Source organism: Tripterygium wilfordii, chromosome 14, assembly GCF_013401445.1.
Source record: "Tripterygium wilfordii isolate XIE 37 chromosome 14, ASM1340144v1, whole genome shotgun sequence".
Lineage (NCBI taxonomy): Eukaryota > Viridiplantae > Streptophyta > Magnoliopsida > Celastrales > Celastraceae > Tripterygium > Tripterygium wilfordii.
In genome coordinates, this window is record NC_052245.1 from 11,361,651 (window position 1) to 11,381,378 (window position 19,728).

At 38.5% G+C, this 19,728-nt stretch overlaps 2 protein-coding genes, 1 long non-coding RNA gene and 1 pseudogene across 3 annotated transcripts; 2 read left to right on the forward strand and 2 right to left on the reverse strand.

Moving 5' to 3' along the window:
• Nucleotides 1–4,752: 4,752 nt before the first annotated feature.
• On the forward strand, nt 4,753–8,149 carry LOC120014510 (annotated as a pseudogene).
• A 164-nt stretch (nt 8,150–8,313) lies between these two features.
• Nucleotides 8,314–8,871, reverse strand: LOC120014511. Its single transcript, XR_005471571.1, has 2 exons — nt 8,495–8,871; nt 8,314–8,416 (listed from the first exon to the last, which is right to left on the reverse strand). It is a non-coding gene; the product is annotated as an uncharacterized LOC120014511 (long non-coding RNA).
• Nucleotides 8,872–12,519: 3,648 nt separating this feature from the next.
• On the forward strand, nt 12,520–15,930 carry LOC120014574 (putative calcium-transporting ATPase 13, plasma membrane-type). The gene has a single exon (XM_038866558.1). The coding sequence runs from the start codon at nt 12,731–12,733 to the stop codon at nt 15,758–15,760; it is 3,030 nt and encodes a 1,009-aa protein (XP_038722486.1). The 5' UTR covers nt 12,520–12,730; the 3' UTR covers nt 15,761–15,930.
• Nucleotides 15,931–16,067: 137 nt separating this feature from the next.
• On the reverse strand, nt 16,068–19,402 carry LOC120014575 (ATP sulfurylase 1, chloroplastic-like). Its single transcript, XM_038866559.1, has 5 exons — nt 18,715–19,402; nt 17,375–17,780; nt 16,808–17,068; nt 16,619–16,705; nt 16,068–16,510 (listed from the first exon to the last, which is right to left on the reverse strand). Exons 1-5 carry the CDS (start codon nt 19,227–19,229, stop codon nt 16,373–16,375), a joined length of 1,407 nt encoding a protein of 468 aa, XP_038722487.1. The 5' UTR covers nt 19,230–19,402; the 3' UTR covers nt 16,068–16,372.
• Nucleotides 19,403–19,728: the final 326 nt, after the last annotated feature.

The window sequence follows — 19,728 nt, forward strand, 5'->3', positions numbered from 1 at the left end:
ACTTGCAAGCATGAAAGATAGAACATGGTTGGCCTCCATGTTGGGCTCCAAATATGGGTCCCACTTAAACCACATTTACAAATACATAAAAAATTAATATTGAGTCTCATCTCTATTACATCAAAAATCAAGCCATTAAATTTATATAATTGTATGAATACATGTAACATTTCATTCTTGTTTTCAGCCACCTTAGCAAAACATGTCTCCAATACATTTTGTTGTGTTAAATATCATTTCACCATTATAATTGCCCTAAGAAAAACCAAGTCTTTCTTAAGCCCAACTTTTATCATTACAGTGCATTGCTGTAGAACTTCTATACTTTGAAAAAGCTTAAAAACAAGAAGTAATAGGCCCGACTGCTATTGGGCTTATTCTTAATCTTCTCTTCCGGGCCAGAAATTTCCGGCCCAATATTGAAGAATTAAACTACAGAGCCCCAATCCATGATCCAACATGGGCTTTAGCTCTTGAGGAAAGTCCGGAAACCCACTCCGTTGGGACTGTGGAGACATTTAGCAGGGTGAAGTGTGAAGTGTGAAGGAAGTCTGGTGGGACCCATCTGTCAATGACTCAATACGCGTTTTCTTAAGCGCTAAGACTACGTTTGTCTTCCTATTCCTATATTTGGAGCATGCAAAGAAAAGAAAGAAACTTCCCAGCAGCTTCTATTCCACTCCATTCTCACGCGGTGGAAAAATTTGAGTATAAACAGTGAATCAAACCCTCTTCCAAATTGCATTCCTTTCTTTTCTTATCTTTTCCAAATTGCATTTCTTTTCCTTTCTTTTCTCTTTGATGAGAGATATATGTAAGATTTGCAATCAAACCTTGTGTGCATTGAGTGTATTTGCTTGATGTTCCCACCCCAAAAATATGGCATTTAGAGTATCCACATCAGCTCTTCGTAAACCATCATCTTCAATAATATTTCGCATTAGTTTCTCTAAATCATCATCTATAATTTAATTTAAAATTTTCATTTGTTCAATCTCTTTTAAACGAAAAAAAATATATTTTTGACATCATGTTTAAATAAATATCAAAAAAATATTAATATATATTTATACAAGATATTTAGATTTTTTGTTGTATACATTGAAAGTGGAATAATTGTTTGATTGTCCCCTATAGTAAATCTATATAATTAAATCCATAATAGACATGAGTGTTGGGACTATGGACTACACATATCATCTCCATATTGGAATAATATTATCCACTTTAGACTTAAGTCTGGGTGAACTGTGACGGAAGTCTGGTGGGACCCATCTGTCGATGACTCAATACATGTTTTCTTAAGCGCTAAGACTACGTTTCGCCTAACGTTACAAGGAACCTGCGATCACACATATGCGTGTTACGCCCTTGGAGAGAGTGATGTAGCAGTTTGAATAGAATTTGTCTTCCCATTCCTACATTTGTGTACGCGGAGCATACATAGCAGAGAAAAGACGAAACTTCACAGCAGCTTCTGTGCATAACAATATCAAAGGAAAAAAATGAAGTTTCATAGGAAAGCACGATTACACTTGATCGAAATCAAATACAATCTTCAACTTCTCACGCGGTGGAAAAATTTGCAGTATAAAGATCCAAATTGCATTTATTTCCTTTCCTCCATTACTCAACCATTTTGCATTCCAGAATAAGACTTTTCTCTCATTTTCTGTGTCTCCTCGTATCAAATCAGCCTCTCTACTCTAATGCGTCCCTTTGATGAAATATATTTTTGACAACATCATGTTTAAATAAATATCAAAAAGGGTGTTGTTATTTAAACCCACCCTATATTTATCCTATACACATAAAAAATTTAAAAAAAAACCAAGAAAGGCTGCTTTTCTCTCTCTCGACTGACAAAACGAAGCAAATCCTCTCTTTTTCCTTTTTTCCGTGCATGAAAATCATCAATTGTATCATTACACTATCATCTTTCATGTCTCTCTATTTTATTTTATTTTTGTGTTTTTTATACGTCCTTTTGCAAAGGAAACATCACAGAGTTAATTAATTTGTGCAAATTAATTAATGCAAAGAGTAACTTTGTTGATTGTAATATTAATTGTGCCCTAATTATTCCCTTTTCAGTAAAACATACCGTACAAGGAAGGGAATTTGTATGATATCCCCCTCTATAAATGAAGAAATTGTTTATTCTCATTTGGTTCTTCACATTTTTTCATTACTTACTTTAATGAACATAACAAATAATATTAATTTAATTTAATTAATTAACTAATGAACATGAAAAAAATTTATTAAATATTATTTAATAATTTAATTAATTAACTAATGAACATAATAGTTAAGGGTGTTTTCAACTTAATGGTTAAAACCAAGGGTGTTTCGATAATGTAATCTCAATATTGTCTCAAAATTGTTTAAAATGAGATAATTTGGAAAACACAATAATATGGTCCCAAAATTGCTTGGGAATATCCACCCAAAAAAACTGTTTATTTCACCACTATAATGGCTCCGTTTGGCAGACAATTTTGACAGTAGTATATATACTAGCAGATATGGTGGTAGCAGATATGCTGGACAATAATGGTAGCAGATATGCTGTCTGAATGGTTGTTAGTGTTTGGTTAGACTTTTGTTTGTAACATATATGTTGTATAATATTCTGAGACAAATTACGCACAGGGGTATTAAGTATTTTTGTTATAGCAAATACATATAAATGTCAAAAAAAATAACAATTAATTTATAAAACAAAGATAATTAATTAAAATATTTATAAATAGTTAATTAGATGAGCTCATAATATTCCGTCCTACAAATATCTATAAATAAATTCAAATAAGTCCATACATTAAAAATAAATGAGCATCATATGGTGATGAGATTCGTAACAAATAAGAAGGCAAGGGTATTTCTGGATATTCAATAAATAATTAGGGACAATTTGGATAGAAAAATCGAAATGGTCTCAATATTGTATGAAATGGGACAATTTCCAAAAGACAATATTATTGTCTCGAAATTGCCTCGGATTTCGAGTCGTAAAATGGCCGTTTGTTTGCATCAGACAATATATGTCTGGACCAGCATATATTGTTCCCATAATGGTCTACCAAACGGGGCCAATATATTGTCTCAAAGTTGTAGTTGGACAACATATTGTATTTCAAAATTGTGTGTCAAACTGGCACTTAGGGCCAGTTTGGTAAGGCAGTTTGTAGTATAAATGTTTGTTGCTTGCCAAACGACCATTTTCGGGTACCAAAATCGAGAGACTTTTGAGAGCATTTTAGGCTCTTTTGAAAATGCTACATTTTGGGACAATTTAATAGCACTGTCGAAATTATGTCATTATTGTCCTCAAACTTTTAGTGTTATACCCACAATATCCTTAAAAATTTATCCTTTTTGGACAACTTTGTCAACCTAGGCCCACAACCAAGATCATCCGGTGCAGCTCACCAGCACTCCCGTTGCTGCTCTCTTAAGGATTTTTTTTAAAAATAAAAATCAAGATTTTTTATTACTTTTTGATAAAAATCAAGAATTTTCTATTTCTTTTTATTCGTTTTCTTGTACAATAATGACAGAGATAGAGTGACATGTGTAGTTATTTTAATTATTTATATTTATTTTAATCATTTATGTTTATTTTATAAATTTTTGTTATTTATTTTACTATTTATTTGCATTTGTTTCAACTAAAATACATAATATCCTTACACGTAATTGTCCAACATTTCTACTATCATCATTGTTGTTAGCATATTTGTTATTTTCAATATGTTTTACTAAATTGAGCCTTAATATTACTTAATATTATTTTTACAACATATCTTTTAAAAAAATTCCAAGAAATTCAGATTGAAAAGTTTAGTGAGTTTATGACTATGAATGATACATGACAAAATGATGCCTTTCTCTGACGTGTGACCCACCACTCACGAATGATAGTAGTTGTGCCATCCTCTTACACGTGTCCAATACGCAACGTGTAAGGTTTTGATTGCAGGTGCAAATCTCAATGTAGTTTGAGTTTTCAAATCAACGAGAAAAGCCTCATCTTTCAATCACGACCGTTTGTTAGTCTTACCCTGCGTATCCAAGCGTCTCGTTTCATCTGTAAAAAGAAAAAGTAGTTAACGTTGACTGCAATAATTAATGCATTGAAACGACAGCACTTTTTATGACTGGGTGTTGGGGTCATTGGCAGTACGGACATAGAGATAGGAAAGAATAGGGTGAATTTATATAATAAAAGGGTGCGTGTTTTTAAAAAAACCCTATCAAAAAATATTAACATATATTTATTCAAGATATTTAGATTTTTTTGTTGACCCCAATGATTATATTCCAACGTTCATAAATCAATTGAATCTAAAATTATACTTTAAAATATTCTAATGGTTTAGAGTATTCTAACGACAATTATTTATATATATGGTGATGTGTATTTGAGGTCTCCCAACATTTATGGAATATTTACAGTGAATCATAATTTGTACTCTTACATTACATCTCAATTATCTCTTGGGGAAGTGTAACTTTATTTAGTTTTGAGTCAATTTAATAAGAATTTGTTATTTTATAGATCGGCAACTAATGTTGAAATATTTATAATAATTATGTAAAAATATCAATCAACTTCAACCACAATTAAACACAAGTAAAAAATTATCAAAGTTGTTTTCACTTTCATTTGGAATATTTATATATAAACAAATACTATTGTTTATATTAATATGAAGAAAATTTTCAATAAATTGATTACTAATTAAAGACTTTATGTGTACTGTGGAATTTATCTAAATAATAAAAAGAACTAAAGAAAATAATTTTCATCCCGTGTTTCCTAGAAAGAGCAGAGGGACAAAAAAGCTCCCTCATCTGGTTTGCTTTAAAATAATCCTAGTAAAGTCGGAGGGAAAGCGAAAATTTTTGTTGCTAACTTGTGACCTCTTTTGACCAACTTGTGACCTCTTTTGACCAATGGATTATATGGACGGTTGGGATTATAAAAAAGGGAGGAGCTGCCATGCACACCTCAATCCAGTTAAACCCACTTCAAAATTTCATTCCACAGTTGCACTTTTCTCTGTTTCGGCATATCAAATCAGTCTCTCTACGCTCTAGGTTTTGGTGTAATGGTAAATGGCCTCTCTAACCAAAAGGAAGTCAAGCAAGAAAGTCTCCCGCTCCACTTCCCATACAGTGCTCAACGTAAAGCCACACAACACCACTTTCACTGTTGACCAAACGAGCCTTGCAGATCTTGTGAAGGGGAAAGATCTTGATCATCTTCAAAAACTTGGTGGGGTTGATGGAGTTGCCACTGCTCTTGACACCAGCAGAGAAGGTGGAATCTGTGCCGACGGCGACGACATTGCTCGCCGACATGAGGCATTTGGTTCCAACATATACAAGAAGCCACCAACAAAGGGGTTCTTTCATTTTGTGGTGGAGGATTTTAAGGATCTTACGATTATAATACTCTTAGGCTGTGCAGCACTTACTCTTGGATTTGGGATCAAAGAACATGGTCTAAAGGAAGGTTGGTATGACGGTGAAAGCATATTTGTTGCAGTGTTTCTTGTCATTGCTGTTTCTGTTGTGAGCAATTACAGGCGGCAGTTTGACAAGTTATCAAGAGGAAGCATTGATGTTGTGAGAGTTGGAAGAAGACAATCTATCTCTATATTTGAAATTGTAGTTGGAGATATTGTTGTGTTAAAGATTGGAGATCAAGTTCCTGTTGATGGGTTGTTCTTGGATGGTCATTCATTACAGATTGATGAATCAAGCATGACTGGGGAGAGTGACCATGTTGAGATCAATCATGACCAGAACCCATTCTTGGTTTCTGGAACAAAAGTGGTTGATGGATATGGTCTAATGCTTGTTACGTTGGTGGGGATGAACACGACTTGGGGGCAAATGATGAGCCATATCAGCAGCGACAATGGCGAAGAAACTCCATTACAAGCTAGGCTGAAAAAACTAAATTCATCGATCGGTAAAGTTGGTCTAGCAGTTGCTTTTATGGTTCTAGTGGTCTTGTTGGTTCGCTACTTTACAGGGAATACATCGGATGAGAATTGGAATCTGGAATTCAATGGCAGCAAAACCAAAGTTGAATATGTGCCTCTAACTGTGACTCTTGCTCTTGCTTATTCCATGCAAAGAATGATGAAAGATCAGGTTATGGTGAAGAAGCTCTCTGCTTGCACGAGTATGGCGAAGAAGCTCTCTGCTTGCGAGAGTACGACAAATAATATATATGCTTACGAGACTATGGGGTCTGCCACCATCATTTGTACTGATAAAACTGGTACTCTGACACTCAATCAGATGAAAGTCACGAAGTTTTGGTTAGGCCAAGATTCAATTGAAGAGGGTGCTTCATTAATGATTTCTCCATATGTGCTTGAATTGATCAAACAAGGAGTTGCTTTGAATACAACTGGTAGTGTTTATAGAGCAACTTCAGAATCCGAATATAAGTTTTCTGGCAGTCCTACTGAAAAGACAATTCTTTCTTGGGCTGTACAGGAACTTAAGATGGATATGGAAGCATTAAGTCAGGGATTTGATTGTCTCGGTGTGGAAGCCTTCAATTCGCAGAAGAAACGAAGTGGGATTATCATAAGGAGCAAGATGGACAGTACAATCAATGTTCACTGGAAAGGAGAAGCAGAGATTATTCTTGCAATGTGTTCGAGTTTCTACGATGCCTCCGGAATTTTGAAAAATATTGATGAGCAACAAATGAGTAGATTGAAGAAAATTATTCAAGGTATGGCAGCTAACAGCCTTAGATGCATTGCTTTTGCCCACAGATTGAAGAAGGAGAGCTGCTTGAAGATGGAAAAAAACAGATGAGTTTGAAAGAAGAGAACTTGACCCTGCTAGGCCTGGTGGGTATTAAGGATCCATACCGACCAGGAGTCGAGAAAGCTGTTGAAGCTTTTCAATCCGCTGGAGTGAACATAAAGATGATTACTGGTGATAATGTTTACACTGCAAGCGCCATAGCCCTTGAATGTGGAATACTGAAGCCTGATCAGGACTTGTTCAGTGGAGCAGTAGTTGAAGGAGAGGAATTCAGGAATTACACAATGGAAGAAAGAATGGAGAACGTCGATAAGATCTCCGTGATGGCAAGGTCGTCTCCTTCCGATAAATTTCTCATGGTGCAGTGCTTGAAACAGAAGGGGCATGTGGTAGCAGTTATCGGTGATGGCACAAACGATGCAGCAGCACTTAAAGAGGCTGATATAGGCCTATGTATGGGCATCCAGGGGACTGAAGTGGCCAAGGAGAGCTCAGACATTGTAATCTTGGATGACGATTTCTATTCAGTTGCGAAGGTTTTAATGTGCGGAAGATGCGTCTACAACAACATTCAGAAATTCATTCAGTTCCAGCTCACTGTCAATGTTGCTGCACTTGTTATCAATTTTGTAGCAGCAGTTTCTGCATGTGAAGTCTCTCTAACAGCAGTCCAGCTCTTGTGGGTCAACCTGATTATGGACACACTGGGTGCTCTGGCTCTAGCTTCAGAGGAACCAACAGAGGAACTGACAGAGGAACTCATGGAGAAACCACCGATTGGTCGGACCGAACCACTCATCACCAACATCATGTGGAGGAACCTGCTTGCTCAAGCTTTGTTTCAGATAACAATCCTCTTGATTCTACAGTTTAAGGGGGAATCAATCTTCGGCGTGACTGAGGGAGTCAAGGACACCTTGTTCTTCAACACTTATGTTCTATGCCAAGTCTTCAATGAATTCAATGCAAGGAGGCTCGAAAAGAAGAATGTTTTTGAGGGAATTCATAAGAACAAGCTGTTTCTGGGGATTATTGGCATAACCATTGTCCTCCAGGTTTTAATGGTGGAGTTCCTGAAGAAATTTGTAGATACAGAGAGGTTGAACTGGGGACAATGGGGAGCATGTGTTGGAGTTGCAGCTATGGCTTGGCCAATTAATTGGGTTGTCAAGTCCATTCCGGTCCCAGAGAAACCTATATTCAGCTATCTAACATGGAAGAAGTAGGATTTTAAATATGAAGATGTTCCTTGCTACCACTACTACTCCTTTTATGTAATTCCATGGCCATGCAGTTGTATGTAGTTTCTGCATTGATGAATAAAAGGAACATTGCTTTTGCATTATGTCTCACCGCCTCTGTCTTTTATAGACTACATTTCTTTGGACGATGCTCAGGCCAATGCACTGTCCATTGAAGAGGATAGATAAAACATAGGTAAACATCAAAGAGAAACTTGATAAAGTGAGGAAAACAACAATCATTAAGTTTTGCAAAGATTGGAAAGTTGTAGGAAATCTCTGCCATTAAATCGACTTCTACAATCATCGCTCGAAAAGTTTATCAACAATCACAAATAAGCAGAGGTATTCCCAGTGTAGTGTTGCCATACCTATAAAACGAAAACCGAACATGGCCAATAAAATAAATAACTGAAACCTCCACAAAAATGCCAAGACATGAAGCTCACCTCTAAAGTTCAAACAGTCATTGTTGCGAGAATGTTGTTAGTATGTATCTTCGATATCCAGGGTTCAGCAATTTTAAAAATCAACTCTACAGTCCTAATGAAGAGTTTGCTGCTGATGTAGCTGACACGAATCAGTTCATGATCTTTGATGCTCAAACACTCTATTTTAAGCATCAAAATACAGAGCAAACAAATAAATACAACGGAATGGAATGGGTGAATTCCAATACAAATATGTAAATATATAAAAATGTTTATAGGTGACCATTCCTTTATCGTGAAGGCGGATAGAACCTATGATCGGAAATGAAGCTCGTTGAGCCAAGATGAAGGCGGATAGAACGTATGAACAAAAATGAAGCTCGTTAAGCAGATGAGGCGCGTGAAGCCAATATAAGCAGCAGGTAGTGATGATGACTATTAAGCACTTGAAATGGTGTAAGTTTAATCACCCAATAAAAATTAATATTTAATCTCATCTTTATTATATAAAAAGTCAAATTAAACACATCTCTCAATACAGTTAAATCAACAACACACGTTTTCCAATATAATCACATAAACAAAACATAAATTCTTATACATTATTCCTTCCCACCTAACATAGAGGCCAACAAAATCTCGTGTGTACATATTGTTCACAACAAAACTACATTAAAACACAAAATCTCATAATTTTTGTTGGCCCACCATTGCAAGTCTTCAATGTTGAGTGGACAATAAAAGGTGGTTAACGCGTCATGACTGATGACTATTAATGACTTTAATGTTTAGCAAAACCCGCATGACTACGAAATTACATCACCGCATGACTACGAAATAGTAGTACCTCTTCACTTGCTTGGAAAACACAATTGGACACGTGTCGGCAAGTATAAACATAGATTGGCATTTGGGCTCTTCTCAGGCCCAGCATGTTACATGCAAAAGGCTTCATGTTATTTTGGGGTTGGGCCCATGGGGAAGTTGAAGTTTCGTCCCTCTCCGGCTCTCCCAATGCACAATGGGGTGGTGGTTGTGCTTACTGGGATCGTCTTCTTTGGTACGTATTAATGTATGTTTATGTTGTCGTCAAAAGCTTCAGACGAAAACATAATAGAGTATATCTCTCTAGAGGAGTATCTCTCTAGAGTCATTGGTCATGTTTGTTAACGATATTTGTTGGAAATTAGGGGTCACCAAACAGGCCAAAGCCCAGCCCAAACCAGAAAAGACTTCTGGCCTGGACAGCCCGAAAAGACTTATGACGGGCCTGAGTCTTAGTTTTTGGGCTGGACTAGACCCAAAGCCCAACCCCTGGGTTAAATTCAGGTTAAGCCCAAACCTCGAACAATGGTCAGACTCGAAGCCCGACCAATAGCCCAATACATTATGGCACCGTCTGAGGCATATGACTTGGGTCGTGGGTTGAGTTTTATGGACTGGGTGGCTGTCGTTATTCATGAAGGCTCTTTAAGGGTTCAGATTACCCTTGCTACTGCTATATGAGTATTATGGAGGGCTCGGAATTCTCTGCTGCATGAGGTACTAAATATTGAGCTGGATTTGTTGGGAGTCTGGCATGGGAGTTGTTTATTTAAAATTTACCGCTGAAGCCGTAAGCCTCTCTTTCATGGCGTAACTACTCTCATTTCTTGTAGTATTCCCAAATCAAGGTAAGGCATTTGCTTCTATTCCTTCTTAATTTCTCCCAATTACGTCGTTGCGAATAGTAAGGCGCAATCAGTACTAATAGATAACGAGTGAACAATTGACTTTGTTTGTAGGTTTCTTCGCTCTCTAGATAATGGCTACTTCGTTACTTAATGGAACTGAGAGTTTGAGTCATATTAGTCGGGCAGCCCCAAGCGGCTTAGGTCTTGCGGGCTCAAGTTTGCAGATCAGGAGCTATCCCAAGAAGTGTAATTTGTCTTATACTAGGAATCAAAATCCCAGAATCCTAACACCCAGATGTAGTATCTTATCCTCAAGGCCTGTTTCTCAGTCTAGATTCATACAACACAAGCAGGAGGCATTTTGGTTCTACAGGTTCCTGTCAATTGTGTATGATCATGTCATTAACCCTGGTCACTGGACTGAGGATATGCTAACATCTTCATCCCTAGACATGTATATAGTTATTTATGAAATGCTGTTTGAACACAATATTGCCCTTGATCATTTGACTGTTATTTTGAATTAGTTTCACTTTTTAACTGAAGCATGAACCCCGCCTACTGGTAAGGTTGTCTTGCAATAACATGTAGGTCGTGGTTTCAAATCTTGGAAATAGCCTCTCCATAGTAATGTTGGGGAAGGCTTCATACATCTTGTCTTTTGCTGAATCCCGCCTCTACCATGGGAGTTGTTTACCTTTACTTTCCCTTGAGGCTGAGATCGATGATGCTAAGCTTAAATAATTTGCGTTTTAGGAAAGAGCAAGTGGTGGCATGAATATTCTTTAAGTGAGATAAACAGAAGGATATGGAAGGGATTTTTGTACTAGGAGCATTAAGTTAGTAAATCTCGAAGTTATTAACAAAAATGTTAATTGCCAATTTTCCAAAAATTCGGTGAACTTTCGTTTGAATCATAACTTTCTCCAGTTACATTTCTCTGCTAACAATCATAAATTGTTTCTCTCAATGCAGCTTGGTCCAAAAGCAGAGGATGTAAAGAAGCTTGTGAACCCTTTTGTATTCATTTTGCGATTCATTCTTGGGGCCTTGGCTGCAACTTACTATGTGCTTGTACCTATTTACATGTGGATTAAAGATCAAATTGTCCCAAAGAGCCAGCCAATATGAGATGAAAGAGAAACATTGGATAATCAACCATCTCTCCTAAATGTTGATTGCTTGGGATGGTCTTATGAGCTAATGAAAAATTTTGAAGATAATTCCTATGGAAGCTCGTGAGACGGGAAGAGTTCCTTCAAGATTACTTGCTTGAAGGTACTGCAGTAATCTGGGGTGTTCTTTCTGAAGCCTCATCAGAATTTGTGTGTTAGTGAGTATATAACCCAATAATATAATCCGTGATTCTAGTTTCTTCGTATGTACGGACACAACGCTCTTCATTATTGTTGCTCTTAAAGCGTCTAGAATATGATCATTATCTTTGTGTGAAACATATGATGTGAAGAATGGTGAAGGAATCAAATAAACGTAAAACTTATGTTATCAACGTTGATATGTAATGGGCAAAAAAGTTACTTTTCGTCCCTCAATTATTGATCGGATTTCATTTTCGTCTCTTAATTTTTTTTTATAATATCAATAATAAAAATCCCATTATCGAGGACATAACATATGTGATATGTGCACCACCACAATATATATGCTACTTGGGTCCGTCTTTCTAAAGCCCAACCCTTTATTGTTACTGTTCATTTCTGTGGAAGTTCAAGCTAAAAAATAAGAAGTAATGTGGCCCGATTGATATTGGGCTTATTCTTAGACTTCTCTTCCTGGTCCCTAAATCTATAACAGAAACGATTTCCGGCCCCATATTGTAGAATATAAACTACAGAGCCCAATCCATGATTCAACATGGGCTTTGGCCCTTGAGGAAACCCGCTCTGTTGGGACTGTGGAGACACTCAGTAAAATACGGCACGTCGACCACCATTTAGTAGCGTGAAAGAATAGAATGACTGGTGGGACCCATCGGTCAAAGTAGACCGTTACATCTCTCTGTCAATGACTCAAATACATATCTTCTTAGTGCTAAGACTACGTTTGTCCAACCTTACAAGGAACCTGCGATCCACCGCATGCGTTTCCACCTAATCTCAGATCTCACCATCTGATTTACGCCCTTGGAGTGATCTAGCCGTTTGAATAAAAAATTTGTCTTCCTATTCCTATATTCGTAGTACGCGGAAAATAGTAGATATACATGGCAAACAACAGAAGAAACTTCGCAGGAGCTACTGATCATAAGAATAAAAAAAAAAAATGAAGTTTCACAGAAAGCACGATTACCCTTTATCTAAATCAAATACAATCCTCAAATTGTATCCCACTCCATCTCCAGATTCTCCACGCGGTGGAAAATGTTTTTTGTAGTATAAAGAGTGAATCAACCCCACTTCCAAATTTCATTCCTTTCCTCCATAATTCAACCATTTTCTAGTACTTTTCTCTCATATCCTCTGTCTCGGCGTATCAAGTCAGTCTCTATATTCTGTAAGGTTTTGGTGTAATTTCTTTTCTATTGCGTCCCTTTGGTTTTTTTTCTTTTATTTGGTGAGATATGTCTATGATTTTGCAATCCAACCTTGTGTGCATTGAGTATTTGCTTGATGTTCCCACCACCAAAAAATGGCACTTAGCTTTTGCCAAAATCTACTGTTCAAGAATACTTGCCTCTCTAGCCAAAATTAAATCTACCAAGAAAGTCTCCCGCTCTCCTTCCCATACAGTGCTCGACGTAAAGCCACACAACACCACTTTCACTGTTGACCAAACGAGCCTTGCAGACCTTGTGAAGGGGAAAGATCTTGATCATCTTCGAAAACTTGATGGGGTTGATGGAGTTGCCACTGCTCTTGACACCAGCAGAGAAGGTGGAATCTGTGCCAATGACGCCGACATTGCTCGCCGACATGAGGCATTTGGTTCTAATACATACAAGAAGCCACCAACAAAGGGTCTCTTTCATTTTGTGGTGGAGGCTTTTAAGGATCTTACGATTCTAATACTCTTAGGCTGTGCAGCACTTTCTCTTGGATTTGGGATCAAAGAACATGGTCTGAAGGAAGGTTGGTATGACGGTGGAAGCATATTTGTTGCAGTGTTTCTTGTCATTGCTGTTTCTGCTGGGAGCAATTACAGGCAGAACAGACAGTTTGACAAGTTATCAAGAGTCAGCAACAATATAAGAATTGATGTTGTGAGAGTTGGGAGAAGACAATCTATCTCTATATTTGAAATTGTAGTGGGAGAAATTGTTGTGTTAAAGATTGGAGATCAAGTTCCTGCAGATGGGTTGTTCTTGGATGGCCATTCATTACAGATTGATGAATCAAGTATGACTGGGGAGAGTGACCATGTTGAGATCAATCATGACCAGAACCCATTCCTGGTTTCTGGAACAAAAGTGGTTGATGGATATGGCCGAATGCTGGTTACGTCAGTGGGGATGAACACGACTTGGGGGCAAATGATGAGCCATATCAGCCGCGACAATGGCGAAGAAACTCCATTACAAGCTAGGCTGAATAAACTAACTTCGTCGATCGGTAAAGTCGGTCTAGCAGTGGCTTTTCTTGTTCTAGTAGTTTTGTTGGTTCGCTATTTTACAGGGAATACACAGGATGAGAATGGAAATCAGGAATTCAATGGCAGCAAAACAAAAGTTGATGATGTTGTGAATGCTGTGGTGGGGATTGTGGCAGCTGCTGTAACCATTATTGTGGTTGCAATTCCTGAAGGATTGCCTCTGGCTGTGACTCTTACCCTTGCTTATTCCATGAAAAGAATGATGAAAGATCAGGCTATGGTGAGGAAGCTTTCTGCTTGTGAGACCATGGGGTCTGCCACCACCATTTGCACTGACAAAACAGGTACTCTGACACTCAACCAGATGAAAGTCACCAAGTTTTGGCTAGGCCAAGATTCAATTGAAGAGGATGCTTCATCAATGATTTCTCCATATGTGCTGGACTTGATCAAACAAGGAGTTGCTTTGAATACAACTGGTAGTGTTTATAGACCAACAGCTGAATCTGAATATGAGTTTTCTGGCAGTCCTACTGAAAAGGCAATTCTTTCTTGGGCTGTACTGGAACTTAACATGGATATGGAAGCATTAAAGAAGGGATTTGATTGTCTCGGTGTCGAAGCCTTCAATTCGCAGAAGAAACGAAGTGGGATTATGATAAGGAGCAAGATGGACAGTTCAATCAATGTTCACTGGAAAGGAGCAGCAGAGATGATTCTTGCAATGTGTTCGAGTTTCTACGATGCCTCTGGAATTTTGAAAAATATTGATGAGCAACAAATGAGTACATTGAAGAAAATTATTCAAGGTATGGCAGCTAACAGCCTTAGATGCATTGCTTTTGCCCACAAACCGATTCAAGAAGGAGAGCTGCTTAAAGATGGAAAAGAAAAGAGTTTGAAAGAAGACAACTTGACCCTGCTAGGCCTGGTGGGTATTAAGGATCCATGCAGACCAGGAGTCGGAAAAGCTGTTGAAGCATGTCAATCCGCTGGAGTGAACATAAAGATGATTACTGGTGACAATGTTTTCACTGCACGAGCCATAGCCCTTGAATGTGGAATTCTCAAGCCTGGTCAGGACTTGTTCAGTGGAGCAGTAGTTGAAGGAGAAGAATTCAGGAATTACACAATGGAAGAAAGAATGGAGAAAGTTGATAAGATCTGCGTGATGGCAAGGTCGTCTCCTTTCGACAAACTTCTCATGGTGCAGTGCTTGAAACAGAAGGGGCATGTGGTAGCAGTCACCGGTGATGGCACAAACGATGCACCGGCACTTAAAGAGGCTGATATAGGCCTATCTATGGGCATCCAGGGGACTGAAGTGGCCAAGGAGAGCTCAGACATCGTAATCTTGGATGACAATTTCGCTTCAGTTGCGACGGTTTTAAGGTGGGGAAGATGTGTCTACAACAACATTCAGAAATTCATTCAGTTCCAGCTTACTGTCAATGTTGCAGCACTTGTTATCAATTTTGTAGCCGCAGTTTCTGCAGGTGAAGTTCCTCTAACAGCAGTCCAGCTCTTGTGGGTGAACCTGATTATGGACACACTGGGTGCTCTTGCTCTAGCTACAGAGAGACCAACAGAGGAACTCATGGAGAAACCACCGGTTGGTCGGACCGAACCACTCATCACCAACATCATGTGGAGGAACCTGCTTGCTCAAGCTTTATATCAGATAACAATCCTCTTGATTCTACAGTTCAAGGGGGAATCAATCTTCGGCGTGACGGAGAAAGTCAAGGACACCTTGCTCTTCAACACTTTTGTTCTATGCCAAGTCTTCAATGAATTCAATGCAAGGAAGCTTGAAAAGAAGAATGTTTTTGAGGGAATTCATAAGAACAAGCTGTTTCTAGGGATTATTGGCATAACCATTGCCCTCCAGGTTATAATGGTGGAGTTCCTGAAGAAATTTGCAGATACAGAGAGGTTGAACTGGGGACAATGGGGAGCATGTATTGGAGTTGCAGCTATGGCTTGGCCAATTGGTTGGGTTGTCAAGTCCGTACCTGTCCCTGAGAAACCTATATTCAGCTATCTAACATGGAAGAAGTAGGATTTTGAACATGGAGATGTATATTGCTGGTACCAGTACTCCTTTATTTTTATCTTTGATATATGATTTTCACATTGTATTTATTCTTTTAATTCCATAGCTATGCATTTGTAGATATTTTCAACTTTGATGAATTGCACTTTTGTTAACTGGCTCTTGGTTTGACTTTTCATTTAGAGTTGTAGAAAAATTATCGACATAATCGAACCGATTGGTAGGTTTTTTTTTTAAAATTTTTTTTACATATTTTTAGAGAACTGACTGAAAGACCAATCGATAACCGATTGATCGGTGAATTAAATTCCTGTCAAAAACCGACTGTTTTCATCCATATTCAACGCAAATAACACAAGCTCACCGCCTATGTCTTTTATAGAAGCACAATCACAATATGATACAATGTGCCCTGCTAAGAGCACAACTGCAGCAACACCCTAGGTGCCGCAATGGGCACTCTAATTACAATGTGAGGAAAGTTCTGTGTCTCTGAACCAGCACCTCACATGATTTTATTAAAAAATCTGGCTGAGAATTTTACATGTCACAGGAGATAAATGACTTTTAATTAAGGTTTCTCCCAATCAGATGGTGATATATGATACAACAAGCTTACTAGGCAGGAATGGCTGTGGGGACTTTGCCATTGGCTGCTGGAGCCAAACTGTCGTAGTAATCGACCAGCACTTTCCAGCCCCCAGGGCACATAAATCCGTCTGGTGGGCTCTCTTTGCTCTTTGCAAGTGCCCGCATCTGTACAATGCAGACAAGCTCATTCAGAAACAGAAAAGAAATGTTCTTTCAGGGACAAAACAGACAAAGAGAAGACATTTGATTCCCTATGTAAGAAGATCAAAATACCTTTGTGCCAGATATGAAGAGGAAGTCTTGAGCCCTTGATGGATCGAAAAATGCCATTTGACCTTGAGTCTTATCATATGCAGCAACCTGTCATTACACAAAATCAATTTTAAGGGGTTCATGTTCTATAGGGACTTCATGCAATATCAATTAGCAAATACGAATAATAAAATCTGATTCTTGATGTACCTTGAAAGGAAGGATGTTCAGCCTCTCTAACCCAGGGGCCATGCTCAGTACCTTCTTCCCATGATCAGCATTGTACAAATCTCTTTTCTCCACTGGATGACCCATTCCAGCTGGGTCCCTTCCAACAATGTAAAAGTTTGCTCCAGCGTTGATACGAGCCTTTGCATGCCACTGCACCTCAGTTGGGCCAGCGTAGTGCATTGGGGATGGGAATATAGAAACAACAGTTGTCTCTGGATCAAGAACGCCATCCTCGAGCACCTGAGAATGAATCATTTATCAGAAGTCAGTAGTGACAAAGTATAAACAACTATACGTGTTCAGTCCAGTTCGGATCAAATAAAAATGTGGCTCTCATAAGCAAAGGATAATATGGATCAAGTAAATAAAACCACGATCAATATCTTGCCATGTCTGTTAACCTCATATGCACAGAGCTTAATTGACTGCACAAATTGTCTAAAAATTTTTGAACTTGGTTCCTTTGTCTCCATGTCTATTACGGTGACATGGTCCAACAAACCCATGTAGCTAAGTAGTAATGTATTGCAAAGCTGATGTGCTTACCTTCTCATGTTGTTTCATTCTCCAACTCAGAGGTACATCATCAGCCTTTGTGAAGCCTCCCAGTGGATGAAGCAAGAGGATTGGGTTTTCATAACCCATCTCAAGAAGCCGACGACGAGTATCAGTCATCAGCAAGGCATGACCATTGTGCACAGGGTTTCTGAGCTGGAAAGCAAACACTGCGTCAGCATTGCGTCTAGCAAATTCCTCACGAAGCTTGGCTGGTGACAATCGGAAATGATCAAGACCATCATGATACTTGACTGGCTCTATAACCTCCAAGTCCCCACCAATCAACCAGTTTCCAGCATTTGTTATAGTTTCATCAACATAAGGGAGACCAGGGGCAGTAGTACCCCATGTTCTCGCGATCCGTTCTTCTTTTGGGTGCTTGTATATCTCGATACTGAAATATTACAATAAATAGATTGGCATGAAAAATTATGTACATTGATGAAATAAATGATTCCAAGAGTTTTTGCAAAGACTGTTTTGATGCATGATGAAGTCCAAAAGTAGCTACCAATAGAAATTTCAACTAAATTCTAATAATCGATTGTTTTCATAAATGAACATAAACTAGCGAGCACAAGAAAACTTGGGTGAAAAGCAGCTAAAGCCGAATGATATGAAATGAAAATAGCCCCTAAAAAGACAATATCATAGTTTGCAGCGCTAATGGCATAACATGTAGGGGACCGAAGCTGAATAGTCATTTTCATAAGAGCAACTCCAACGCCTTCGGGCACTCCAACGCATCCCCGAAAATAGAGTAAAAGCTATTTTAGGGGATCACTTTCGACTTTTCGTCACTCGAACCGGTACCGTAAGTGATACCCTAAAATGAAGGAGAGCATTCTCTTTTCCTCAAAGTTGGGGAGCATTCTCCTTTTTATCTTCTCTCTCCTCATTATCTTTACGTTAAAAATTAAAATATTATATGTGATGTTGAAATAGAGATGTGATCGGAGTGGTGTCATAAAATACGTGTACTTGACATAAGTTTTCGTTAAAATAGGGGAGACGATATCCCCATTTTGGGTAGCTGTACTTGCTCTAAAGCATGAAAACCAACCAATTTCCTTTCTTATACCTTGTACAGATTTTGACCAATTTCATTTAACTGCACAACACAATGTTACAAAGAAACCAGGAGTCCTACATTTTAAGGTCGGAACTATTACTAGAGCCGGTTTTACATGAAATCAAACAAGAAAAATGAAATCAAACAAGAATATGTTCAGAATCTTTAAAATTCGTACCTCAAACAAGAAATAAAGTCAAATCTCATAAAAAAAATTTAAAAAATTTAAATTAGAAGATTGGTAATATAGTCTTACTCGTTCAGGATGGCGATAGTGTTCTCTTCAGCATCAACGAGAGCGACACGGGTGGACTCACCGATCCGGCTCTTCTGCGCGTCGTCGATGGCGAGCACGATAGGCACGGACATATTCACGACCGACCCGTCCTCGAGTCGGAGCGAATTAAAATGAAGAGTTTGGAGGAACTCGGACTCTCTCATGAATCCACGGAGCGGACTGGCCCAGCCTTCACTCAAAACATGAACCCATTGAATATCAATACTCGAAAGCCCAATCTTAGGCAACAAACCTGCCTCTCTCTTCTTCACGTCCCTACGCGATTCCTCCACAAACAACTCCACAAGCTTCCCGCCGTCGGGCTCGATCAACCCGTCCGAGATTCGGATCCTGCGGTTGGTCTTGGGGCGGGTGGTTAGAGATACAGGGAGTTTGAAGGAAGGGGTGAAAAGGGTATTCAATGATTTGGGTCGGGAGTGAGACTGATAGGGTGTTTTGGCAAAAAAGACAGCCATGGAAGCAGTGGCAGCCATTGCAGGAGAAAACCAAAAGGGTCTCTGGCTCTTCTTCTTGCTCTTTTTTTAAAACTGGCTAGTTGTTTTGATAGATTTGAGGGGGTGCTTTGGGGATTTCACTGCGGGACAAAAGTACGTTTAGCAGTCGAAAACAACACGTTCGTCTATGTTTTTCTGTAGAGAGTGATCGATGATGGAGATAAAAGTATAGTGTAAATTGTTTATATAGGCGGGAATGGGTAGTTAGGGAGGATGAACCTGGACACTCTTTCTTGTTAATAAAAAAAGTTGCCATCTTTGATTCTATTTTGTCCTAAACTATCATCCAAGTCTCTTATTTTAAAATTTATTATTATTTTATAACCAACAAAAACATCATAGAACTTTGTCTTTCAGACATTCAATATAAGCATAAACTCATCTCGTCAACCCGCGCATACAAAAATTTCTCACATGACATGACGTGACATGATGACATAATACATTGGGTAGAAACCCAATACATGACCTAGTAGAA

What these genes read in the sequence shown, in the direction of transcription:
- LOC120014574 (XM_038866558.1), top strand. Translation starts at nt 12,731, where the DNA reads ATGTCTATGATTTTGCAATCCAACCTTGTGTGCATTGAGTATTTGCTT.
- LOC120014575 (XM_038866559.1), bottom strand. Translation starts at nt 19,229, where the DNA reads ATGGCTGCCACTGCTTCCATGGCTGTCTTTTTTGCCAAAACACCCTAT. An exon ending in ACTATCGCCATCCTGAACGA is followed by an intron (nt 17,781 to 18,714) that starts GTAAGACTATAT and finishes GTAATATTTCAG; the next exon opens with TATCGAGATATACAAGCACC. An exon ending in TGAACATCCTTCCTTTCAAG is followed by an intron (nt 16,706 to 16,807) that starts GTACATCAAGAA and finishes GTGTAATGACAG; the next exon opens with GTTGCTGCATATGATAAGAC.